This window comes from Capra hircus, chromosome 10 (genome assembly GCF_001704415.2).
Source record: "Capra hircus breed San Clemente chromosome 10, ASM170441v1, whole genome shotgun sequence".
Lineage (NCBI taxonomy): Eukaryota > Metazoa > Chordata > Mammalia > Artiodactyla > Bovidae > Capra > Capra hircus.
The window spans coordinates 92,617,800-92,640,477 of NC_030817.1; the positions used below are offsets into that span (position 1 = coordinate 92,617,800).

General features: G+C 41.8%; 2 protein-coding genes across 3 annotated transcripts in view; one reads left to right on the forward strand and one right to left on the reverse strand.

Annotated features, from left to right (window-relative positions):
• Positions 1 to 3,007, forward strand: part of WDR41 (WD repeat domain 41) — a 47,053-nt gene extending 44,046 nt beyond the window's left edge. Inside the window, exons 12-13 of the mRNA XM_013966716.2 lie at positions 100 to 233; positions 2,788 to 3,007. Of these exons, the coding sequence (XP_013822170.2) occupies positions 100 to 233; positions 2,788 to 2,940 (287 nt within the window). The 3' untranslated portion in view covers positions 2,941 to 3,007. The remainder of the gene's footprint in view (positions 1 to 99; positions 234 to 2,787) is intronic.
• PDE8B (phosphodiesterase 8B) overlaps positions 5,916 to 22,678 on the reverse strand; it is a 258,404-nt gene continuing 241,641 nt past the window's right edge. The window contains exons 17-22 of one of the 2 annotated variants that reach the window (XM_018053688.1): positions 22,181 to 22,379; positions 17,830 to 18,047; positions 16,283 to 16,403; positions 15,426 to 15,593; positions 13,152 to 13,281; positions 5,916 to 7,798 (exon numbers count right to left, since the gene is read on the reverse strand). In XM_018053688.1, coding sequence (XP_017909177.1) covers positions 7,689 to 7,798; positions 13,152 to 13,281; positions 15,426 to 15,593; positions 16,283 to 16,403; positions 17,830 to 18,047; positions 22,181 to 22,379 — 946 coding nt within the window. In that variant the 3' untranslated portion in view covers positions 5,916 to 7,688. The remainder of the gene's footprint in view (positions 7,799 to 13,151; positions 13,282 to 15,425; positions 15,594 to 16,282; positions 16,404 to 17,829; positions 18,048 to 22,180; positions 22,380 to 22,678) is intronic. The other variant, XM_018053689.1, reaches the window with a different exon arrangement.

Sequence of the window (22,678 nt, forward strand, 5' to 3'; positions counted from 1 at the left end):
ATTGCAGGCAGATTCTTTACCAGCTGAGCCATAGGGGAAGCCTGTTAAGAAAAGAGCATACTAATTTTGAGAATGACTAAAATGATTGTGTTTTTCTAGGTTTTTTTAACATGTGGGGATTTGGAAGAGTAAATAAACAAGCCAGCCATCCTGTTAAAAAGCAACAAGAAAATGCCACTTCCTGTTCACTAGAGCTTATTGGAGATTTAATTGGACACTCATCATCTGTGGAGGTATTGTTTTTAATAAGCATAGAAGTGCCCAGGGGAGTCTTGCTTTTTGCATCTCATTTGGTCTCATAAAGACCTAAACCTTCTCTTATCAGTAAGTTTTTGCTGATTCTAAACATGGAGTGGGATGGGTTTTAGTATGTGTGGTAAAGATCTCCCTATACAGAGAAATGATTTGAAGGAGGAATGTCTTGCTTCTAAAAACTGGCTTAATTAACTTTACGTATGAGATGTAGGTAGACAGCTGACAATAAGGACAGTGTTGAATATATAAGAGTAGTAAATACTGTTAAATGGTAGTTAATACAGAGGATACATGGAGAAGTGTGCTTATATATGTAGAGGTAAAACCTTACAGAATCTAATTCCAGGGGACATTATCAAATTCATGAATAGAAGTCTGTTTTACTTCGTTTTGAAGGATAATAATTAGTTAGCTTTAGTAAAACCCAGTGTCTTGATTATCATCGTGGAGTTCAGAATTATAGAGTGCATCCAGTTCTAACTTTTTATAAATTCAAATGCATTAATATTTACTATCAACACCACTGCCTGTAATGAAGAAGGAAAAAGACCAGTCGAGGTAAAGAGATAATTGCAACTGGCAACAGTATCACCACAGCCCTGAGGAATAAATTTCTTACATTATGCTTCTGTTTCATAGCCAGGGAGGAACAAATTAATTTTTCATTTGAAAGTGCTTTATTCCTAAGAGCAGCAACACACCACCACCTTATGATTGAGCATTATCCTGTCTTTCAGGCACTATACTGGACATTGGAGTTTACAAAGGGGTATAAAATAAAGCCCTGGCTGTTGTGGAGCTTATATTTCAGTAGACAGGAACAATATAGGTAGGCTTAGTAAGATGTTAATCTAGGTTGCTTATGATGGACCCAGATTAGTAGTGGAATACTCAGGAGTTAGAAGAAAATGGTTAGTGGAAGATAATGGATGGGCCTTGAGCTGAACCTTGATGCTTCGAGGTTAAGACAGTCTTGTGGCCATAAGCTCCCTGAGGTTGGGTGCTCATGTCTTACTCAGTTTCACCTTCCTGTTAACAGGCAGCCCAGTTGTTTTCATTCTGTTTTTTTAACTTCGGGAGTTGTGCAGATGGAATGTAGTAGATAGGAGGGCAAAGACAGAATCTACTCAGTGGCAAGGAGCAGGTTGCCTAGCCCGGAGGTTTGTGTTCCAGTCAGTGGACACAGTAGGAGATAAAGTAGTTTGGGGTCAGATGATTGAATGTGTGGCTAAGCAGTTTGGCCTTTAAACTTTTTTAGAGTGGGTTTTAAAAATCTACTGAAGGTTTTTAAATGGTGCGGCATATTTGTCATTATATAGAAGTGTCAGATTCTTAGAAATTTGCCCGAGTAGAAGTGTTGACATTTAATTATTTTTTAAAGTATCTCTGGCTTCATTGAGAAAATCTTGGCTCTTTCTTAAATTTTCTCTTTTTTAAAAAGTCTGTGTCCTGACTCTCTCAGCCTAGCCCTGCACACCTGCGTGCACTGGCTTCTCACTTGTGCATCCCATCTCCTGAGGAACTCTGCTCTGATGGTTCCTCCCCTTTCACTACTGCAGCATCAGCTCGGACTGTTTGCTGTTACGTTCAGAAATGGATGAGTTATTTCTCAGAAAGCTCACATCCTAATTCTCTCTTTTATTTCACTCTCTCCCTTGAGGAGCTCGTCTTTTTCATAGTTTCGTTTATCTCCTCTCTCATACCAGCTCTCTCCATAGGATGCATGCTGCCTTCTCATCAACACTTCATTTTCTTGTTCTTAACTTCCAGCCTGTCCCTTCACTGGGCATGAGCTTACTTTTATTTGGAGAGTTTAATGCTTTGTTAGCTTTTTCGGACAATTTCATTTAGTATTGACCTATGCCTCCTTTTTCCGCGGCAAATCACAGCCTGAAGTATATTACTTAGTACCTAATTACATCGTCTTTTAACTGATACCCTTACTGTTTCAACTAAGATTCAGTTTTCACAGCTGAATTAGAAGCTTCTTGAAGATAGGGATTATAAGCATATAGATAACACTCAGTAAATGCTTAAGGATTGATTATTCTCTGTTTATATAGAGAGCTAAAGCTACTGTTCATCCTGGAGAACTTGGAATTCAGATATTTTATTGTGGCCATTTTTACATTAACAAGAAGGCCAGCAGAAATGATTAAATGAAGCAGGTTTGTCAGGACTTCTGCTGGAAAAAAAAAATCTTAAAACCTATTCTTCAAGAATTAAGATAATGGTAAAATTTAGATGACACTTTGGGAATTAAAAAAAAAAACAGCTTTTACAGCTCTGTAGTTGAGTAGTGTTTACAACGTTCTGATTATTAAAATATTAGATATGCGTCTGGCATTTGTTATTTGTATGTGACTATCACCCACACTTAAATTTCTCATGAAAGATACAGAGTTTCATAGTCATATCCAAAGACCTCTCCAAGGTACGCATTTCAGCAAGGACCTATGTTAGTCTACTTGGTATTAGCCGCTTCTCTTCTCCTTGAATTTCCTATAATCAGTAATTAATTTTTTTCTACAGATGTTTCTGTACTTTGAAGACCATGGACTAGTGACTTGTTCTGCTGATCACCTCATTATTCTCTGGAAAAATGGAGAACGAGAATCTGGATTGCGCAGTTTAAAGTTATTTCAAAAATTAGAGGAGAATGGTGACTTGTATCTGTCTGTCTAGGTTAGGGAATTAAAATACCTGTACATGAACCTCGAACATCAAATATAGGATAATGCTCTGAAAACCATTACCATATTGATTATTTATTTAATTCTGTTTAATTTTTAGGGGGGGTCTGCAAACCAGCAACAGGTTTGCTTCTGAGGTATTAGTACATCCACCAAAGAATATGGCACAAGTTTTTCATTTGACTTTCCTCATAAGTTACCTGAAACCGTTGTAGGAATGGGTCTGATTTTGGCAGTCAGTTTTCAGAAAGTGAAGTGTACAGACTTCAGCAAAACTGTCTGACGAAGCAGAATTAAATTATACCACAGTAGCCTCACAGAGATAAAATTTTTTGCTTTAAATTTTACACCAGAAATTGTATAATCATCATCTTATGCTTAATGAAAAGAATAGTACTCAGAACCTCTCTCTGTCTTTAGTGTTACTATATTGCCTCTCACTAAATCCATCACCAGGAATTAGATTTTTAAATCTAGTTTCTTTCATTTAGCCTTTCTGGATTTTGAAATACCTGACTTTTTTATCCAAAACTAGTATATTTTAACTATGTGGCCATCTGTCATTCTTATACTTATTTAAGGAACCTGCTTTAATGGAAATAAATATACATGATAATTATGGAAGATATTTTATAGAAAAATGAAAACTCCACTGAAGAATAAATAGGATGTAGCATATCTTGAATTTAAACCTTGCGCTGTCTAGAAAACTGATGCTTCCCTGGAGGAAATGAAGATTCCATAATAACTGTCTGAGTGGTGAATGCTGTGTTTTAAGTGTCTTAATTTGAATCTAGACCCTGGAAGGAGGTAGAAATAGAAGTAATAGTATTTAACTGAAATTTAGTTGAAGTGAGCCAATTCATCTTACCATTGGCTAAAATATGAAATGCTTGAGACAGGCTTTACTTAACGTAGTTTCTTGCAGTTACCTGAGATTAAATCAGCTGCATCACCCCATCAGCCTTAGCGTACTCTTTCTCCCTTTTGGTACTAAAGGATAAAAATTAAAAAGTGTCCCATACATTAAAAAATGGGTGGTTTTAACTGTGGAGTTAAACTGCTGATGAAAGAATCTTATTGAAGTAACTACAAGGGGGCTGATGTGTTAGGACTGATACTTCTCAAAGAACACTTTCTGGGTTTATTCATCACACACACCCCCTAATAGAATCCATAGACCCTAATGGAATCTTTGTAAAAAAATTTTTAACTAGTTTTACCTTTGACAGTTGCTTCTGTTATTAACTACCTGCAAAGTCTGGATGAGCTATGGTCATCTATGCCAGATGAGTGCCATAATACTTTTAAATGAGGAAGCTGAAGGCCCAGTCAGGTAAGCCGTTCTAGTTAGCTCAATTCCCATTATCAGTGAACAGCTTTTAAAAAAAAATACGAATGAGAGAGAAGGGCGTATATGATCACCCCTCAAGCAAAACCAAGTAATGTTCACAATCATTGTTTTAATTCACAATGAAAACAGATTTATGGAGAAATATAAAATTTACATAACCTCCATTTTATAGTAGAAAAATTAGCACTGCCTTTTAGCCAAGATCGTTATTGTGGCATAATTGAGTGTTCCACAGAGGTACCTCTAATCTCACCCTGAAGTTGGTACATGGGTAGGATTCCTAACCAAGCCAACATGCATTTTGGTCTGAGTGCATCAGATTATTGATCAGTCATTTTTAGGCTTTTAATTTTTCTCCATAGATGGACTTTACCCTATTACTAATTAGCTTTTCCTTTGGAGGGTCTATATTATTAGGTCATGAGTTTATAAACTCTTTTTGAATTGTATAAGATATTCAATGAATTATAAAGGAATTCATAGATTCTTAACTGCTTTTCCTGATTTGTTCTGGATTAAGTGACACCAATCTATTCACAAGGGATGTTAGAAATCCTAGGTAAGTTTGGGGAGCAGATAGCATAAGTAAGTACCACTGTGAGTCCCTCTGTTATTAAAATTTAGAGAAACTTGATGGTTTTGATTTCATGAATGCCCTAAGGTCAGAGATAGGCGAAAACAACGAGATAGGAGAATCTAGCAGGGACTCATACTTGATGGCTGTTCACTAGTGGTATGGAGACTACTGCTAAAAGTTGAACTTTCAGATTAGAAGAATACTATAACTGACATCAATATATAGTATATGCATTTTTCCCACTTCCCTAGCTTAGCTTTCAGTGCTGTTATATTTGCAACACCAGATATAATATCTGTACACTGGGCCTTGTCATTTTTACTTAAAAATACCCTTATCACTTCATTTTCTGGCTTATTCACATAAGAGCCTAAACTTCAGGGACACTGTATTTATCTTTGTCAAGTTGAGTGGCTTCAGATTGAATAGATGAGGCATCCTAACTCTGAAGGCAAGCATAATTTTAAAATCTTAAATTGGAAGTAAAAAAATAACCAAATTAAATTATAGTGTTATTTTGGTTTGGGCAACAGTGTTTTATAACTTCTGGTTCAGTAGTAGTAGCAGTAATATGACCTCTCTCTAAATGAGATTTTATTTTCCTAAATTAATAAGGCTACCCTCAACAGAGAATATTTTAGTAAATAGCTTATTTACTGTTTAGTAAATAAGAGACAATAATTTATATCTATCTGATACACATACCATCTAAAAGACTATTTCTTATAAACTATTTTTAGGAATGCACTATGTAATTACCAACTCAGTGAAAGATTACACCATAGTAAATTACACTGGTAAATTACACCATAGTAAATTACACTGGTAAAGAGCAGAGGTATGCTAAAGCTTTAGCTTTAACAGTGTTAATATGAAATTAATTTGAAACTGAGTCAGCTATAATGTTCGTATAGAAAAAGGTCAGACATCCAATGAATGTCACTTACCAAATGTAACCCAAAGCGAGATGGTCAGGAAAAGATTGTTGTCTCAAGCAAGCTTCTGAAGCTTAGGTAAATTGTTTAGCTCCTTAAAATGGGATTCTGACATCCTGAATTTAATGTGTTCTGAAAACAAAGTGTGTGGCTCATGAAATAAAGAACACTTAACCAAAAATTTGAAATTATGAAAAATTTAGGCCAAAGAGTTAAAATAAAAACAGCTGTTAGGAATGAAAAATGGCTGTAGGAATTTAGTTACAAGTACTTCACAAAAACATTTTCATCACATTTACATAATGCAGCATTACAATACAAAGCTAGCTGCTCCCCTGACCAAGCAAGTTCTCTTAGCATCTAACAAAAATAATTTAGGTACATTTCTTTCTTTGCATGGAATTGTCATATATGTTTGCATTTTTTGGTACAAAACATAGAAAAAAGCATTGGCACATTTTGTAGGATTAAGTCATTTTTTTCCCCAGGTACTAGTTCCATGTGCGCTGCATTCAGATTTTCATTTGGAAAAAAGTAACTACTGGTTCAGTTAATTTAATCTCTGTCTATACCTCTCAGGAATGCAGCATGGAGTAGAGAATCTAAAAGAAGAACAAAGATCTTGTTTGCTAAATCTCTAATATTTATAAGACACAGAAGGGTTGGCTGGTAAAAGAGAAGGGAAAATCTCAAGACTGACTTGATGTAGATCACAGAAGGTTGTGAAAAGAGCTGTATAAAAATATGCACTTGTGCTTTAGAAGCTTTTAGCATACAATTAATAGCTTAAAATAGTATTTACTGCTTCCCCATATGCCTATTTTCTGATATATTTACACATCTTGCAGTCTTTTTTTTTTTTTTTTACATCATTAAAGCAAAATGGCATGATCATAAATATAGATAGGTTAAAAACATCTGAACCTTGAAACTTTCTCTCTCTCCTTGGTAACATGGCACAACATACTCCGTGGACTTAAACCCAGAAAATTTAGATTCCTCTAATAAAAAATTTTAAACAGCAAATGTATATAAATTTTTTTAAAAAACAAGCTTGTCCAAGGGTAGTCAGATTAATGGCTTGTATATAATACTCACTGTAGTGCCTTGTGACTGCCTCTGCAGAAATAAAGCTCTTTGATTACCCCCAAACAAGATGTCACTTCCTTCCCCTTCATGGATGGCTTTCTGTTAGGATGAATCCCTTTTTTGGGGGAGAGGGCTATGCAGGCTGCTGATACCAGTCTAAAGAAGGCACTCACTAGGCCAAGGCTATATTCTGATTTGAGTGTCACACCATTAGTCAGAAGAACCACCTAGCCATGGAGGCTCTGAAACTAGTTTATCAGCAGTTTGGTCCCAGCTGTTTTGCTCATTTTATATAGGTTTTTAAAAATTAGATATTCTTAGGCATCTTTTAGATTGATGCTCTTGAGGAAAATAGTCAAGCCAAACAGTGATAGAGACTTTCATGGTAAAGGATGAGCTAAATACTAGCAAAGCTTCATGGTCCAGCATCCACAGAGATGGTGGGCCTGTGGGCACCAAGTCTTTGCTGCATGTGTCCTGCTAGTTACAGTGAATCAGCTGCATGGTTTGATGAGAGCACACAGGATTAGAGCAGGGCAGTGGATTTTGCCATGTGTTCGTTCTGTCACTAAGTGATTGTTCAAAAGAACATATATTAATATTTTTCTTCACAGAACATAGTTTTCTAAAAATGAAATTGGGGAAGTTGAATGATTCAAGGTCAGACATTAAACATTAGCTCCTTAACCTACATCTGTCATTTTCATTATGAAGGAATGCCTCTTACACTACTGTGATTCACAGTGCCCTTTGCAGATCCAGAGGTCACCGCCTCTGTCCTGGCTTTAACTGTCAGATGGAAGCCTCAGACTTTTGCACTTTAGGTCGTCTAACGTCTTCCAGTGTTTGTAGTTATCGGCCAAATGTTGCATCAGCGTTGGCAGGTGTGCAAAGGCTGCAAGGACATAAACAAATAAAAAGAAGCCTGTTAAGTTAGATTCTAGGAGCATTTATAAGGTTGAGGCCCTCTGGGACAAATTTGGGATCAGAATTGGAAGTGAGGTACCCTAGGTTAGGCCTAAGGTGAATACACAAGTGTGAGAAGGATAAATCACTAAGTACTGGTTTCTAAAATAGGAACAGGTCCTTTTAACTAAAAATTGCTAACAAAAGACCAGAAAGAGAAATTAAGGAAACAATCCTATTTATAATCACATCAAAAAGAATAAAATACCTTGGAATAAACCTACCTAAAGAAGCAAAAGACCTAGACCCATACTCTGGAAACTATAAGACACTGATGAAAGAAACTGAAGATGACACAGACAGCTGGAAAGATAACATGTTCCTGGACTGGAAGAATCAATACTGTGAAAATGACTATACTGCCCAAAGGCAATCCCTATGCCTATCAAAATAGCAATAACATTTTTTCACAGAACTAGAAAAATATTTTAAAATTTGTAGGGAAACACAAAAGACCCCCAATACCCAAAGAAACCCATAGAAAGAAAAACAGAGCTGGATGAATCAGACTCTCTGACTTCAGACTATACTACAAAGCTACAATCACATCAAAACAATATGGTCCTGGCACAAAAACAGAAATAGAGATCAATGAAAAAGAATGGAAAGCCCAGAGATAAACCCACACACTTATCGTCAATTAATTTACAACAAAGGAAACAAGAATATATGATGGAGAAAAGAGTGGTGCTGGGAAAACTGACAACTCGGTGTAAAAGAACTCAATTAGAATGTTCTCTAACACAATACACAAAAATAAACTCAAAATGGATTAAACACCTAAATGTAAAGTCAGATACTATAAAATTCCTACAGGAAAACATAGAACACTAGTTGCCACAAGTCACACCGGTATCCTCTTGGATCTACCTCCTACCTCGAGTAATGAAAAAAACAGATATAAATGGGGCCAAGTTAAACTTAAAAGCTTTTGCACAGCAAAGGAATCCATAGACAAATCGAAAAGACAGCCCGCAGAATGGGAGAAAATATTTGCAAATGAAGTGACTGACAAGGGATCAATCTGAAATACACCAACAGCTCATGCAGCTCTACATCAAACAGCCCATTCAAAAAATGGACTGAAATAGCTATTTCTTCAAAGAAGACATACAGATGGCCAAAAAGCTCAACATCACTAAAATGCAAATCAAAGCTACAACGAGGTATCACCCTCACACCAGTCAGAACAGCCATCAAAAAGTCTATGAATAATAAATGCTGAAGAGAGTGAAGAGGAAGGAACCTTCCTACACTGTTGGTGGGAATGTAAATTGGTGCAGCCACTATGGAGAACAGTGTGGAGTTTCAGAACACTTAAAGCAGAATTACCATACGACCCAGCAGTCCCACTACTGGGCATATATCCAGAGAAAGCCACGGTTCAAAAGATACATGCACCCCAGTGTTCACTGTAGTACACTTTACAATAGCCGAGACATGAAAGCAACCTAAATGTCCACTGACAGATTAACGAAGATGTGGTAGACATACACAGTTGGTGGATTTAACTCAGATGACCACTGTATCTACTCCTGTGGGCAAGGATCCCGCAGAAGAAATGGAGTAGCCATCATAGTCAACAAAAGGGTCCAAAAAAAAGGCAGTACTTGGATGCAGTCTCAGAAACGACAGAATGATCTCTGTTCATTTCCAAGGCAAACCATTCAATATCGCAGTAATCCTGGTCTGTGCCCCGACCAGTAACGCTAGAGAAGCAGATGTTGAACGGTTCTGTGAAGACCTACAAGACCTTTTTAGAACTAACACCTAAAAAAGATGTCCTTTTCATTATAGGGGCCTGGAATGCAAAAGTAAGAAGTCAAGAAATACTGGAGTAACAGGCAAATTTGGCCTTGGAGTACAGAATGAAGCAGGGCAAAGGCTAATAGAGTTTTGCCAAGAGAATGCACTGGTCATGGCGAACACCCTCTTCCAACAACACAAGAGAAGACTCTACACATGGACATCACCAGATGGTCAGCACTGAAATCTGATTGATTATATTCTTTGCAGCCAAAGATGGAGAAGCTCTATATGGTCAGCAAAAACAGATGGGGAGCTGACTGTGGCTCAGATCATGAACTCCTTATTGCCAAATTCAGAGTTAAATTAAAGAAAGTAGGGAAAACCATTAGACCATTTGGGTATGACCTAAATCAAATCCCTTACGAATATACAGTGGAAGTGACAAATAGATTCAAGAGATTAGATCTGATAGACAAGAGTGCCTGAAAAACTATGGACAGAGGTTAGTGACACTGTACAGGAGGCAGGGGTCAAGACCATCCCCAAGAAAAAGAAATGCAAAAAGACAAAATGGTTATCTGAGGAGGCCTTACAAATAGTGAAAAGAAAAGCGAAAGGCAAAAGAGAAAAGGAAAGAGACACCCATCTGAATGGAGAGTTCCAAAGAATAGCAAGGAGAGATAAGAAAGCCTTCCTCAGTGATCAATGCAAAGAAATAGAGGAAAACAACAGAATGGGAAAGACCAGGGTTCTCTTCAAGAAAATTAGAGACACCAAGGGAACATTTCATGCAAAGATGGGCTCAATAAAGGACAGAAATGGTATGGATCAAACAGAAGCAGAAGATATTAAGAAGAGGTGGCAAGAATACACAGAACTATACAAAAAAGATCTTCACGACCCAGATAATCACTGTGGTGAGATGACTCACCTAGAGCCAGACATCCTGGAGTACAAAGTTGAGTAGGCCTTAGAAAACATCACTACAAAAAAAGCTAGTGGAGGTGATGGAATTTCAGTTCAGCTATTTCAAATCCCCAAAGATGATGCTGTGGAAGTACTGCACTCAATGTGCCAGCAAATTTGGAAAATTCAGCAGTGTCCACAGGACTGGAAAAGGTCAGTTTTCATTCCAATCCCTAAGAATGGCAATGCCAAAGAATGCTCAAATTACTGCACAATTGCACGCATCTCATACGCTAGTAAAGTAATGCTCAAAATTCTCCAAGCCAGGCTTCAACAGTATGTGAACTATGAACTTCCAGATGTTCAAGCTGGTTTTAGAAAAGGCAGAGAAATCAGAGATCAAATTGCTAACATCTGCTGGATCATCAAAAAAGCAAGAGAGTTCCAGAAAAACATCTGCTTTATTGACTATGCCAAAGCCTTTGACTGTGGCTCAGAACAAACTGTGGAAAATTCTTCAAGAGATGGGAATACCAGACCACCTGACCTGCCTTTTGAGAAATCTGTATGCCGGTCAGGAAGCAACAGTTAGAACTGGACATGGAACAACAGACTGGTTCCAAATCGGGAAAGGAGTACATCCAGGCTGTATAATAGTCAACACCTGCTTATTTAACTTATATGCAGAGTACATCATGAGAAATGCTGGGCTGGAGGAAGCACAAGCTGGAATCAAGACTGCAGGGAGAAATATCAATAACCTCAGATATGCAGATGACACCACCCTTATGGCAGAAAGCAAAGAAGAACTAAAGAGCCTCTTGATGAAAGTGAAAGAGGAGAGTGAAAAAGTTGGCTTAAAACTCCACATTCAGAAAACTAAGATCATGGCATCTGGTCCCATCTCTTTATGGCAAATAGATGGGGAGACAGTGGAAACAGTGACAGACTTAATGTTTTGGGGCTCCAAAATCACTGCAGATGGTGACTGCAGCCATGAAATTAAAAGATGCTTGCTCCTTGGAAGAAAAGTTATGACCAACCTAGACAGCATATTAGGGCTTCCCTTGTAGCTCAGTTGGTAAAGTATCTGCCTGCAGTGCAGGAGATCCAGGTTCAATCCCTGGGTTGGGAAGATCCCCTGGAGAAGGAAATGGCAACCCACTCCAGTATCCTTGCCTGGAAAACCTCATGGACAGAGGAACCTGGTGGATTGCAGTCCATGGGGTCGCAAAGAGTCAGGCACGACTGAGCGACTAAGACATACACACACACACACACACACAGCATATTAAAAAGCTAGAGATATTACTTTGCCAACAAAGGTCCATCTAGTGAAAGCTATGGTGTTTCCAGTAGTCAGGTATGGATGTGAGAGTTGGACTATGAAGAAAGCTGAGCGCTGAAGAATTGATGCTTTTGAACTGTGTGTTGGAGAAGACTCTTGAGAGTCTCTTGAACGGCAAGGAGGTCCAACCAGTCCATCCTAAAAGAAATCAGTCCTGAATATTTATTGGAAGGACTGATGCTAAAGCTGAAACTCCAATACTTTGGCTATCTGATGCAAAGTACTGACTCAATGGAAAAGACCCTGATGCTGGGAAAGATTGAAGGTGGTAGGAGAAGGGAACAACAGAGGATGAGATAGTTGGATGGCATCACCGACTCAGTGGACATGGGTTTGAGTAGGCTCCGGGAGGTGGTGATGGACAGGGAGGCCTGGCGTGCTGCAGTCCATGGGGTTGCAAAGAGGCGGACACAACTGAGCGACTGAACTGAACTGAATGTTACTCAGCCTTAAAAAAAAGAATGAAATAATGCCATTTGCAGCAACATGAGTGGAGCTAGAGACTATCATACTAAACGAAGTCAGTCTGAGAAAGAAGTATCACTTATATGTGGAACCTGAAAAAAAAAGGATGAAAAGGAACTTATTTATAAAACAAGCTCAGAAACTTTAGAAACAAACGTATGGTTACCAGAGGGGAAACGTGGAGGGAGGGATAAATTAGGAGTTTGAGATTACCATCTACACACTACTATGTAGACAGTAATCAATAAGAACCTACTGTACAGCACAGGGGATTCTACTCAACAGTAGATAATGTTCTATAATCTATATGGGTTAAGGATCTGAAAGAGAATGGATACATGTATATACGTAACTGAATCACCTAGCTGTATACCTGAAAGTAACACACTGTAAATCAACTATAATCCAACATAAAAATAAAAAAAAAATAAAACCAAATCTCAGTGAAAAGCTGTTTATCAAGTGACATTACCAAAAGAAACTGTTATTCAGAGTAGACATATTTTGTGTTCTCTAGAATTTCCTCCAATGATATAATAAAACTCCTTTAAACTTTGGAAATATGTCCTTTGAAGAGTTAAACACTTGTTTATCCAGTTATTGGCCATCCATTGAGTCCTCCATACACATGGTCTGTGCTGAGGATGCAGAAAGTGTTCCTTTCCCCCCGCCATATCTGGCCACAAACAACTGACATTTTTTTAAAAAAGTAACATTTAACACCTTTAGGCTTGGCCTCTTGTCATTAAAGGTAATCATTATAAAGCATAACAAGATATTCTGTTTGTGGGTAACAACACATGAGCCATCTTACCATCCCAAGCATCAAACATGTCTGTTATGAAGTAGTCAATAAAGGAGATTTGGGACTTGGGGATGCTACAGGTATTCCGGTCAAACACTGGCATCACTACGGGCAGCCCCTGTCTCTTCTCTTCATCCGTCTGTAAGAAATAACACACACCGGGCTGTAGGGGACACGAGGAGCTGTCACAGTAGCATCGAGTTTGTCAGAACCACCCTGTGAAAAAGGGGTCACAATCCAGTTGTATCGATCAAGAAACAGGCTCAGCATTTCTCAGGGCTTACATAACTCAGCTACCTGAAGAGCTGCAGTGACTGGATTCAGGTCTTCTGACTCTTAAATGTGTTAAATACTATCTTACCGCTACCCACCCACCCCCCGACCCCGACCCCACCGAAGCACTGATTTCAGGATTCATACCCTGTTTTCTATTGCAAGGTAGACAACTCTCAGAGTAATGCTACTAAATACTAAGTGGAGTTGACACTGAGGGTACAGAAGCAGTGGTAGGTTTAAAGCTGCAGATGTTTCAGCACAAATGGAAGAACTGGAAGCAAGCTGTATCAACAGACATTGTATTATTCACTGTTACATGCTTGCAGTTTAAAAAGAAAGTCAGTTTCACTTAAGAATGTCTAAATGAAAGCAGTAAGAATTATTAATCTTACTAAACTTGACCTTTGAAAATACCTTTTTAAAATATTCTGGGTGACAAAACCCAAAGTACATACAAAGCCCTTGTGCTGCACGTGCAAGGGTGTGAAGGTTGTCTGGAGGAAAAGCAGTAGGCAGGTGAGCTGAACTCGGTTCTCTTTTTCATGGAATAACTATTTTTACCTGAAAAGAATGACGGACAAACTGTTTGGCTGTCTGTACTGGTCATGCATGCAATTCTGATGATATGTGTAAATTGAGCATTTTGCACCCTGAAGTGTATGTTTATAATGCCTAAGGTCATAATTCACAGGACTGAAATTAAAATCCACACTTAGTGGTGGTGTACTGAGCCAGAGACCAGCTGGCTAGAAGCCTCATCTGTAACTCAAGTGTTAGGTCACATTGTCGTGTGAACATGTCCTTTATGGGAAAAGGACACCTACACAGGGAAATTACATTACAGAACTTAAAAGTGGCTCTTTCCCATTCCCCATTCACAGACTTTGAGACTATCTAGGAGTAGGATTTTAAGTCTTCTCTGTGGGTCCTGGAAAGCCCCATTAATGGTCTCCTACCAGTTTCGGCTCAGCTTGCTCATTTCAGGTCAGTCGATCAGGCAGCCTTAAAATATCCACTACTGTTCAAGGAGAGGTTTGGGTTTTTTTTTCCCCTTCTCTTTCTGGCAAGCTCAGAGCTGGCTGTCCTAATTCCCATGGACTCTCTTCCCATCCTTGAAAGCTACAGCTAACTTACTGCATCCTTAGCTGGTTTTTGCTCTGCCAACCCTTCTAGACACCATTGGCTAGTCTTTACCCCTGCCTCAGTAGTACATTCTAGTGAGATGGGCACTTCCCCTCCCCAAATAACTACTTGTAGCCACTTGGGATATGTTTGTCTTTCTGTCCCACATCATAAACATTAGTCCCTAAAGCCTCTTCTTTGGAAGTAGGCCTCTGTTTCAAATGGCATCTTGTGGTCTGCTACTTTTGGGTTATTCTTCAGCTCTTCACACTGCAAAGTTACTATTCTTATATAAAAATTCTATGTTTCCTCTTTGCTAATTTTGGTCATAACACTTGGTTCTCTCAGAATGTCCTTTCTCATTTCTAAATTTTGAAATCCTTAAAAAAAAAAAAACAAAACCCAGCTCTAACACCTTTTCCACCTTTCTAGATAAAAGCCCTTCTTTTATCTAGGAAAAAAAAAAAAAAACCTTTCTGAACTCTTAGGACTTAACATATACCTCCTTTAGAAGTGTTTTCACTTAAAAAAATATATTGTATGGACCTATTTATGTCTATGCCCCCTACTGCATTATGAGGTACCCTCAGGCAGAGATGTGTCTTTTGTCTGTGTTTCCCACAATACAATGAGGAGATAATCTGATGAATGAATGGACTTCCCAGTTTTTGTGGAAGTTCAGGATCTAAAAACTCAAGAATGAAAAGAATCCCAAAGGCTCAGTTTCTCTCCTTCCCCATCGAGAGACTTTGAGTAGTGACCAGCCATACCAGTTAGTCTCTTGAGGGACCAGAATCCTATTCCAGGCAGGGGTGAGCCATTTCTTTCTGAGGAAGAGTCATTTAACTTGTTCACTCATGGCGCTTCCCCAGAGAGGCAGCCCACCTGCGCAAAGTACTCCTCAGAGATCCTGCCAGCCCATTCAATGCACAGGTCCAAGGGGCGGCAGGGGTTGGCTACGTCCGCACACTTGATCATCATGCGTTTGATCAGGGTTTGGTTCTCAGGGAAGTTCTTCCCGGGAGGGCTGCACTCGCAGTCGCTGCCGTCAATCTGGAAAGCAGACAAGGGTTGGTGCAATACAATGGTGAAGCCCACAAAAGTCAACTGTCTATAGATACTAGACCACGGTCACCCAGGCCACCTCAGCGTGAGACGGGATTGAAGGAGGCGTTCCCAAGGTCAATTCCATGTATGGTACGCCGACATACTCAAGCAATACAAACACATAGGGCTTAAAAGTTCAGTGTTCCTGTCACCACCCACCTTGTGGTTTTGTTTGCAACCAGTCACTCCCAATTTACCTGTCTACAGTCTTCAGATATTGATTGACATTTAATGAAAATCAACAGGAATATAATTCTTTAAAACCTCTAATTTTGAGGTCTCCCAAGAGCCCAAAGAACAGAGAACTAGAAGGGCTTTCAATCCTCTAAAACGCCACCATTTATTCCAGTCTCAGCTGTCTGAAGGGTCCTCTCATTGTCATCTTTGGGCCTACTTCCTTTTGTCACCACTGGCTTTATTTCAGGGCTCTTCTTTCAGGGAGTTCAGAGTTGCTATGGACACCCAATCTGTTCTTGTTACCAGGGAAAACAAGTGGCCAACACTCAGCCCTTCCTTGTCAACTCCAAGTAAGTAGCCATCTTGTATTCAAGATGGAGAGAAAATGCTTTGAGGCCAGAGTATAGGCTATAATGGAAATACACTCTGATGTGTATTATTACATGTGAAATGCTTACCTCAGCTGCCATTGGCTTGTTGATGCTGTTCACAAATTTGTTCACATGTTCAAAGTGTTTTGTCATCTCTGTTGCTAAAACCATGTCAATAATAGCTTGGCGCAGTGTTCGATAATGGTTCCTGAAATAACCAGAGGACAAAGGGCCTTTGTTCAAATCATGCCCCCTGAATTAGAACTGTTCTGCCATTTCACCACACGTCCCACAATCCAGGAGGAAGCTAGGGGCACTGAAGAAATGAGTTAAGACCACAAGAGCTTACCTGCTCATCTCCCTACCAAGCCGGGACTTGGGACACTATACCATCTTCCCAAAGATAGCCGACCCTCATATGATTTGTGAGTATTGAAAGAGGCACCACCTGTCACGTGGGCACTTATCTTACAAGGTGGTGCCCTTCTGTCTGCCCTTGGCAACATCAGAACAGCCAGGCAGAGGAAATGGCAAGTTCTTCCCTGTGAGGCTGGCGCAGCAACCTGATGAGCTGTCCCTTGGCATTCGCTGCAGACACAGCGATTCTTACTACAGAGAAGTCTCGTCATTCCTTTTGATGACGGCATTGGAAGAGCTTTCCGCTTAGCGAGCAGCTGTCTACATTACAGTCACACAGAAGCTGTAATGGGGGGAGCAGCAGCCCCGCCCCGCCACTGCCCAGTTCCTGCCATCTTTTTCTAAGTCCAGGAGCCAGAATGAGGAACTGAATAAAACTGGCTGTCGGCAACAATTCCTCCTCGGAAAGTTTTAAAGACGGAGCCTGATACTGACGAAGCCCTCAGCTGAAGGTGGAATAATCGAATATTTTCATATTATAATAACGAGATTTTCTCAGGTTTCTAGAGACCAAGGTGATCGGTTCGGGTTCATGGTGACAAGTGATCACTGAGGCCCGAGCGAGCTCTGCACTCTCCTTGCACTGCCCTCTCTCGGGGGGGTCTTCTCTCCAGCCTGGCTGGTACTATGTTGGAAGTATTCAGTCTGACTGCAGGGCTATGTCAGGCGAGAAGAATGTCTCCTATCTGTTCACATGTGGCAAACTCACCAGAGGAGAGAGTACAACAGTGAGGGGGGAAGCCACCCCCCCACCACACCCCCCCCCTCACCACCGTGGACTCCAGGAGCTCTGCTGGGACCGGGGAACACAGTCTCCTCATGAGTTAGGATTTTAAGTGCCCAAAAACTGAGCTGGGGAAAGATGGGGAAGGATACATTTCCTCGAGTTACACCGAAGATAGGATATCCTTTTGAGAGAGTAGAAATATCTGTTACATTTATCAGTAGCAATAATCTGTAGAAATCTTTGCAGCATATAAAGCATTTTCATGAACTCACTGGAGACCAAATGGAGTTTAAGAAGATGAAAACAGTCTAAAAAGTACAGTTAAGACGAGAAGGGCAGGGCTATTATTTTACTGTCTGATACAATGGGAAAACTATCATTATTTCCTCTTCCCCACCAAGAGGAAGCTAAGTACTTGGAGAAGTCAGGGAAAACCGAGTTTCCGCCTTACATTTTACAAACCCAATCACAAGAGCCTTAGCACACAAACCTGTCGATATTCTTGAAAATGTTGCATTTGCTGTCCTTGACCGTGAGCTGGAAGGCCAGGGCCGTGTGGTGACTCTCCAAGACAGCAGTGTCATTATACAGCACAGCAAGCTCACTGCCCGCGTTGCACAGGAAAGAGTTGGTCCTTCCCGGGTGGTCCACATCGTGGACTGTGGCAGCGATCAGGGCGGCCACCTCGTCCAGCTGATCGAGGCTTCCCTGGGGCCCGGGGGAGGCAAGGTTGAGTGTTACCCACTGGATAATGGAGACCTACACTCATCCCTGTCTCCCAGGAGGGCATACACCAGGGGATCCTTCTCTGACTTCCTAGAAGTTAAGAGGCCACCTAGGATACATCACATCACCTTGCTGTACCGTGGATTATCTGGAGGGAAACAGAAATCTGAGTTGCGGTTATAATGGATACCTAAATTCTTTCTCCACAGTCCATTTACTCCAGTGGTTCTGCAGGAAAGTGCCAAACAGGAACGCGTGCAGTGGCCTAGTGCCCTGACTCTTCCATAAGCGGACGGAGAAGAAAGCGGCCTAGGATCACACGTGTTACTTTACTTGCCTACTTCTGAAAAGATTGAGAGTGCGGCAGCAAACAGCACAGATAAAACAACAGATAACACTCTCCACACACACATAAAAGGAGTAGAGCCAAGTAACATAAGGGGATCAGGGGCAAGAAGGATTTTCCCGGGAAGACTGACGCTAAGGGGGCTCTCCCAGTCAAGATACACAGTTTCGCTCTGGGCCAGCAGGTGGCAAAGGCAAACAGGGAGGCCCCTCTTCTCAACGCGCTCATTATATAATTAAAGAACACAACCCAGAGCATCGGGAGGCACAGGTTTTCTCAGCTCACAGCTTGAGGAAGAAGTTATCCAATGGCCTGCTGTTGTGGAAGACATTGTGCTTGATGAACTCTCTCCTTCGGCCCCCGTTTATTGGAGGCTTGCTGGGCGCCAGCTGCCTTGCAGGCTGCAGGAGCCGCGGCGGTGAGCTCCTCTGGCGTGGTGTCTGTGCTGGCGCAGCTGGCCACTCGCTGGGGAAAGCCTAAGCCACTCACTGGCAGGCGGGCTAAGGAGGCGCGTGCAGGCGCTTTGTGAGTGTAGCCATGAGGCCTGATCTCGTGTAGGGCGCTGCTGTCCTTTCAGCTTTCTGTGCTGATGGAGGAGTCTGCACGTGGGCTCTCTAGTACAGTGACCCCTCATCCCTCACGTCTCCTGGACGCTTGGAATGTGCCAGTGCACCCGGGGAATGGAATGTCTCATTTTGTTTTAATTAAATGTGGCTTCTGGCTACTCTGGACGATGTGGATGCAGAGGGTGGGCAAGAATGGGGTCTCTGAGGGAGCGATTTTTATGCTGGAAAGTGAAGGATGAGCAAGAGTCAGCCAGGCAAAAAATGGCAAGGGAGAGAAATCCAGGCAGAAAGATCAAGTCTATGTGATGCTTCTGATGCGAAACAAAGTGATTTATGGAGAGGGAACTTAGAAGAGCATCATTGTGACTGAAGGGTAGTGAGCGAGAAGAAAAGTGGTTCCCAAGATGAGGCTCAGGGTAGGGGGTGGCGTGGGCATAATTTTTGGTTTTCCCGAGTTGCTTTCCTAGGCTGTTGGAGGAAAACCCTGCAAACTGCTTCTCAGATGCGAACAGGTAAGAAACAGTGATTCTGAAGCTCAGCCCTGAAAACTTTTCTGAAAACTGTCCCTTCCAGAAGGAAGACATTTCCATTTTCAGACTGACCTCCCGGAGCTGGGGGACAGTCCTGGCTTGGCCTCGGTCTACATGAACCACCCTCTCAAGCGGGCAGAGCAGTCAAGGCCATTCTTCTTGGTTCTTCCCAGAGACGGATGCTGTGATGCCCAGGGCGAGCAAACATGCCTAGCCCCCTTTCGATGCTGGTTAGGAGCGGCCATGGTCACCCGCAGGGGCAGTCAGGGGCCCGGGCTGCCCCTGCTTGGCCTCCATGCTCACTGATTCTCCCTGTGCAGTGACGCCCGTGAGGCCCAAACTTCGGGCCTCCAGCCAGTGCTCTTGGAGCATGTTCTATCTTGCTTGGAGTACGGGGCCGATTTATTTTTACGTTCTTCAGTGACATAGATTCAAGCGACTAGAGTAGACAGCAAACAGCATTAGCGGAGCCATGCCCTGCCAGCTCGCGCTGGTTCGGACCCTGCCCCTTACAGTGCTGTCAGGGCCACGCCCTGAGTTTTGGTGGGCACCGTCTGTTAAGGCAGTGTCTGATAGATGCAAGGGAGGCAGGGAAAGAAGGCCAGGCTGCTCACTAGCAGATGGGAGGAGCGAGGCTCTTCCCACAGCAGGGACGACTGTGGAAGAAACCCCCCGCCAGACCCACGGGAGGAGGAATGCAGGCATTTCTGCAGGGCTGTCTTCCTTCAGCCAGCAGGGCCAGAATGGACTCATCCTAGATTAGCCTTTGCGACAGCTCCTTTACCAGGATAAACAGTCACACACAGACAATAGCAAAGGAACGCTGGCTATCCTGACCTCTCCACTAAGAGTGGGTCCTGGGAACAGGTAAGCGTGGGGAGGGGGCAGGGTCTGCAAGGCGCTGAAGGAGAATGCACTCGATCTGGCTGAGGACGTGGAGCTGTCAGTGACGTTAAGAGCTTTAGCCTTCTAAAGAAGTGAGGGGTGACTGATGACATGGGCATTTGGTAAGAATGTTTTTCTGACTCTTGAGCAGTGGAAGCAGGTCTGGTGGAAGAGGCCTCAGGAAGCGCTTCACAGTGGACTAACCAGTGATCTTGGGCTGCTAGTAAACCTTTGAGCTCAGGAGTCCCTTCCAGCCCAATTCTCCAGGGTTCCTTGCCGCTCTAAATTATCTGATTCTTTGGCCTCTTAGAAAATGTTTTTTGGATTACAAGCATATTGTGTCTAGTCTTAGACTTAACTGTATTGCTATTTGAGACTTTAATTTGACTCTGAATGCTCTAGCAGAACAAATAATTTAAAGAAAATTTCTTATTTTAGGGGAGGGAGAGTAAAGGAGATAATAAAGTGACTAAGCATTCCCTAATCGATCAAGCATTTAATCTCTATTTTTTCTAGAGTGATTCTGGTTAAGAAGACTTCATCTTGAACTCAAGGCTGCAGTGCCTACAGGTCAGTTTGGTCTCAGTGGTAATGCCTAAGCTCCTGTCCTCCTCTGGCTGTGTGCAAATTCTGCTGTATCCTCTCTCATGTGGAAAATGGAGCCATGTGAAGCTGGAGAGGAATCTCGAAGTGTGTTAGCTCCTCACAGAAGGAGAAGCCTGCGTGTTGTGGCTGCAGAAGCCCAGGAGTGCCACACTTAGGGAAAGCTTGTGCACCGCGATGGAAAGCCCATGCAGCCAAAAACGGTGCCATAGAAACAGGCTGTTATCACCTGTGATACCACCTTTTGTAAAAGAGAGAAAACCCTTACAAAAGCATCGTCCTTGAACCTCCCTATTTGCTTTCTTGCTGATGAAAATTAATGCCAGGGTCAGTCTCTGGCAGCACTGAGAAGGCAACACTGCCCCCTCCCCGTGTTGGTGCCTTTTCTGCCCCTCTTGCCTGTCCAACTGCCACTCTCCTTGAGCACCTAGGGTCTAAGACTAAGTAAGGGAATGACTGCAGGGTAAGCATCTGCAGGTTGATGTCAGTCTGTCTCTATAGCATTTGTTCCAAGGGTATGTACTTTCTAAGCTTCACTTCTAATTGTAGCAGCAAAGAATTACAAGCTGCACTGAAAGTCATGATAGATGGAAAAGAGGGGAGCCGGGGATCTCTTGCAGCCACACGTGGGGTATACACAGAGCTACCCTGCAAACCAGCACCTTAAATGATGGTGCTGACTTCTCAGACTAAGGAACCTGGAACTCTTCCGGAAGTACAGAAATCACTAGCGTACAGATGTACACAATTCACACCTATACAGAACACATACATACGCATATAAATCAGAAGGATGCTGAACGGTTCATAGCTATCTGGACTATACCATACCAATGACAAAACTCGGATCTTAAAATTTAATCTCTAGACCTAGTAACCATTTGCTCTAATAATTAAGTTCTGTCCTCTAAGCTGGTATCATGCAGGGCTCCTAGTGAACATTTGGAGAATGGGTTTATGGATCAGCCAGACATGTAAAGGAGTCCCTACGGCAGCATGAATGATTATTTTAGGCATTTGGGGGAAGGAAGACTAGGAGAGCACTGAAAGGACCAGTCCCTTTGGTAGTTCAAAGACTGTCAAATTGGGTCCAAAATAGCTGTTTGCTTAATATATTTATGAAGGTTGAGTTCTTAGTTCTCCAAAAGCTGTGCAGGTAACTAGACTGCACTATCAAAAGTCTACCTTCACTCTCTCCTTGCCGAGGAAGAAGGCTGTGGCGTGCAGGACGTCAGCGGCATGGGTGGAGTTGTGGTAAGCATTGGAAGAGTGGTAGTTGGCTTCAATCACCTGGAGCCAGGCCCGAAGAGTAGTTTCAGAACAGTGTAGAAATTCACATACTCCAAACCGGGAGAAAACTTTCAAGCCCAGGTAAACCAATGGCCTGAAAAACAGGAACGTACACTCTGATTCACTGTATTAACTGCTCCAGAAACTGCTTTCTCTGAAGATGACTGGGCAATTGGTTCACCACCCTCCGATGCTTACTCCACAAGCACAGGGGCATAAAAATCGTCCTCTCCAAATTAGAAGGTGATAGAGCCTCTCCTCCTCACCCGTCACTTCTTTAAAACTAGGTGCCTCGTGGTGGCGAATCCAAATGACTTGTAGACTGTCTCTAAGTCATCTGCCCTTCAGTGGCTCTACAGCCAAGAAAGGCCTCTTACAGTCCCTCTCTCTGCT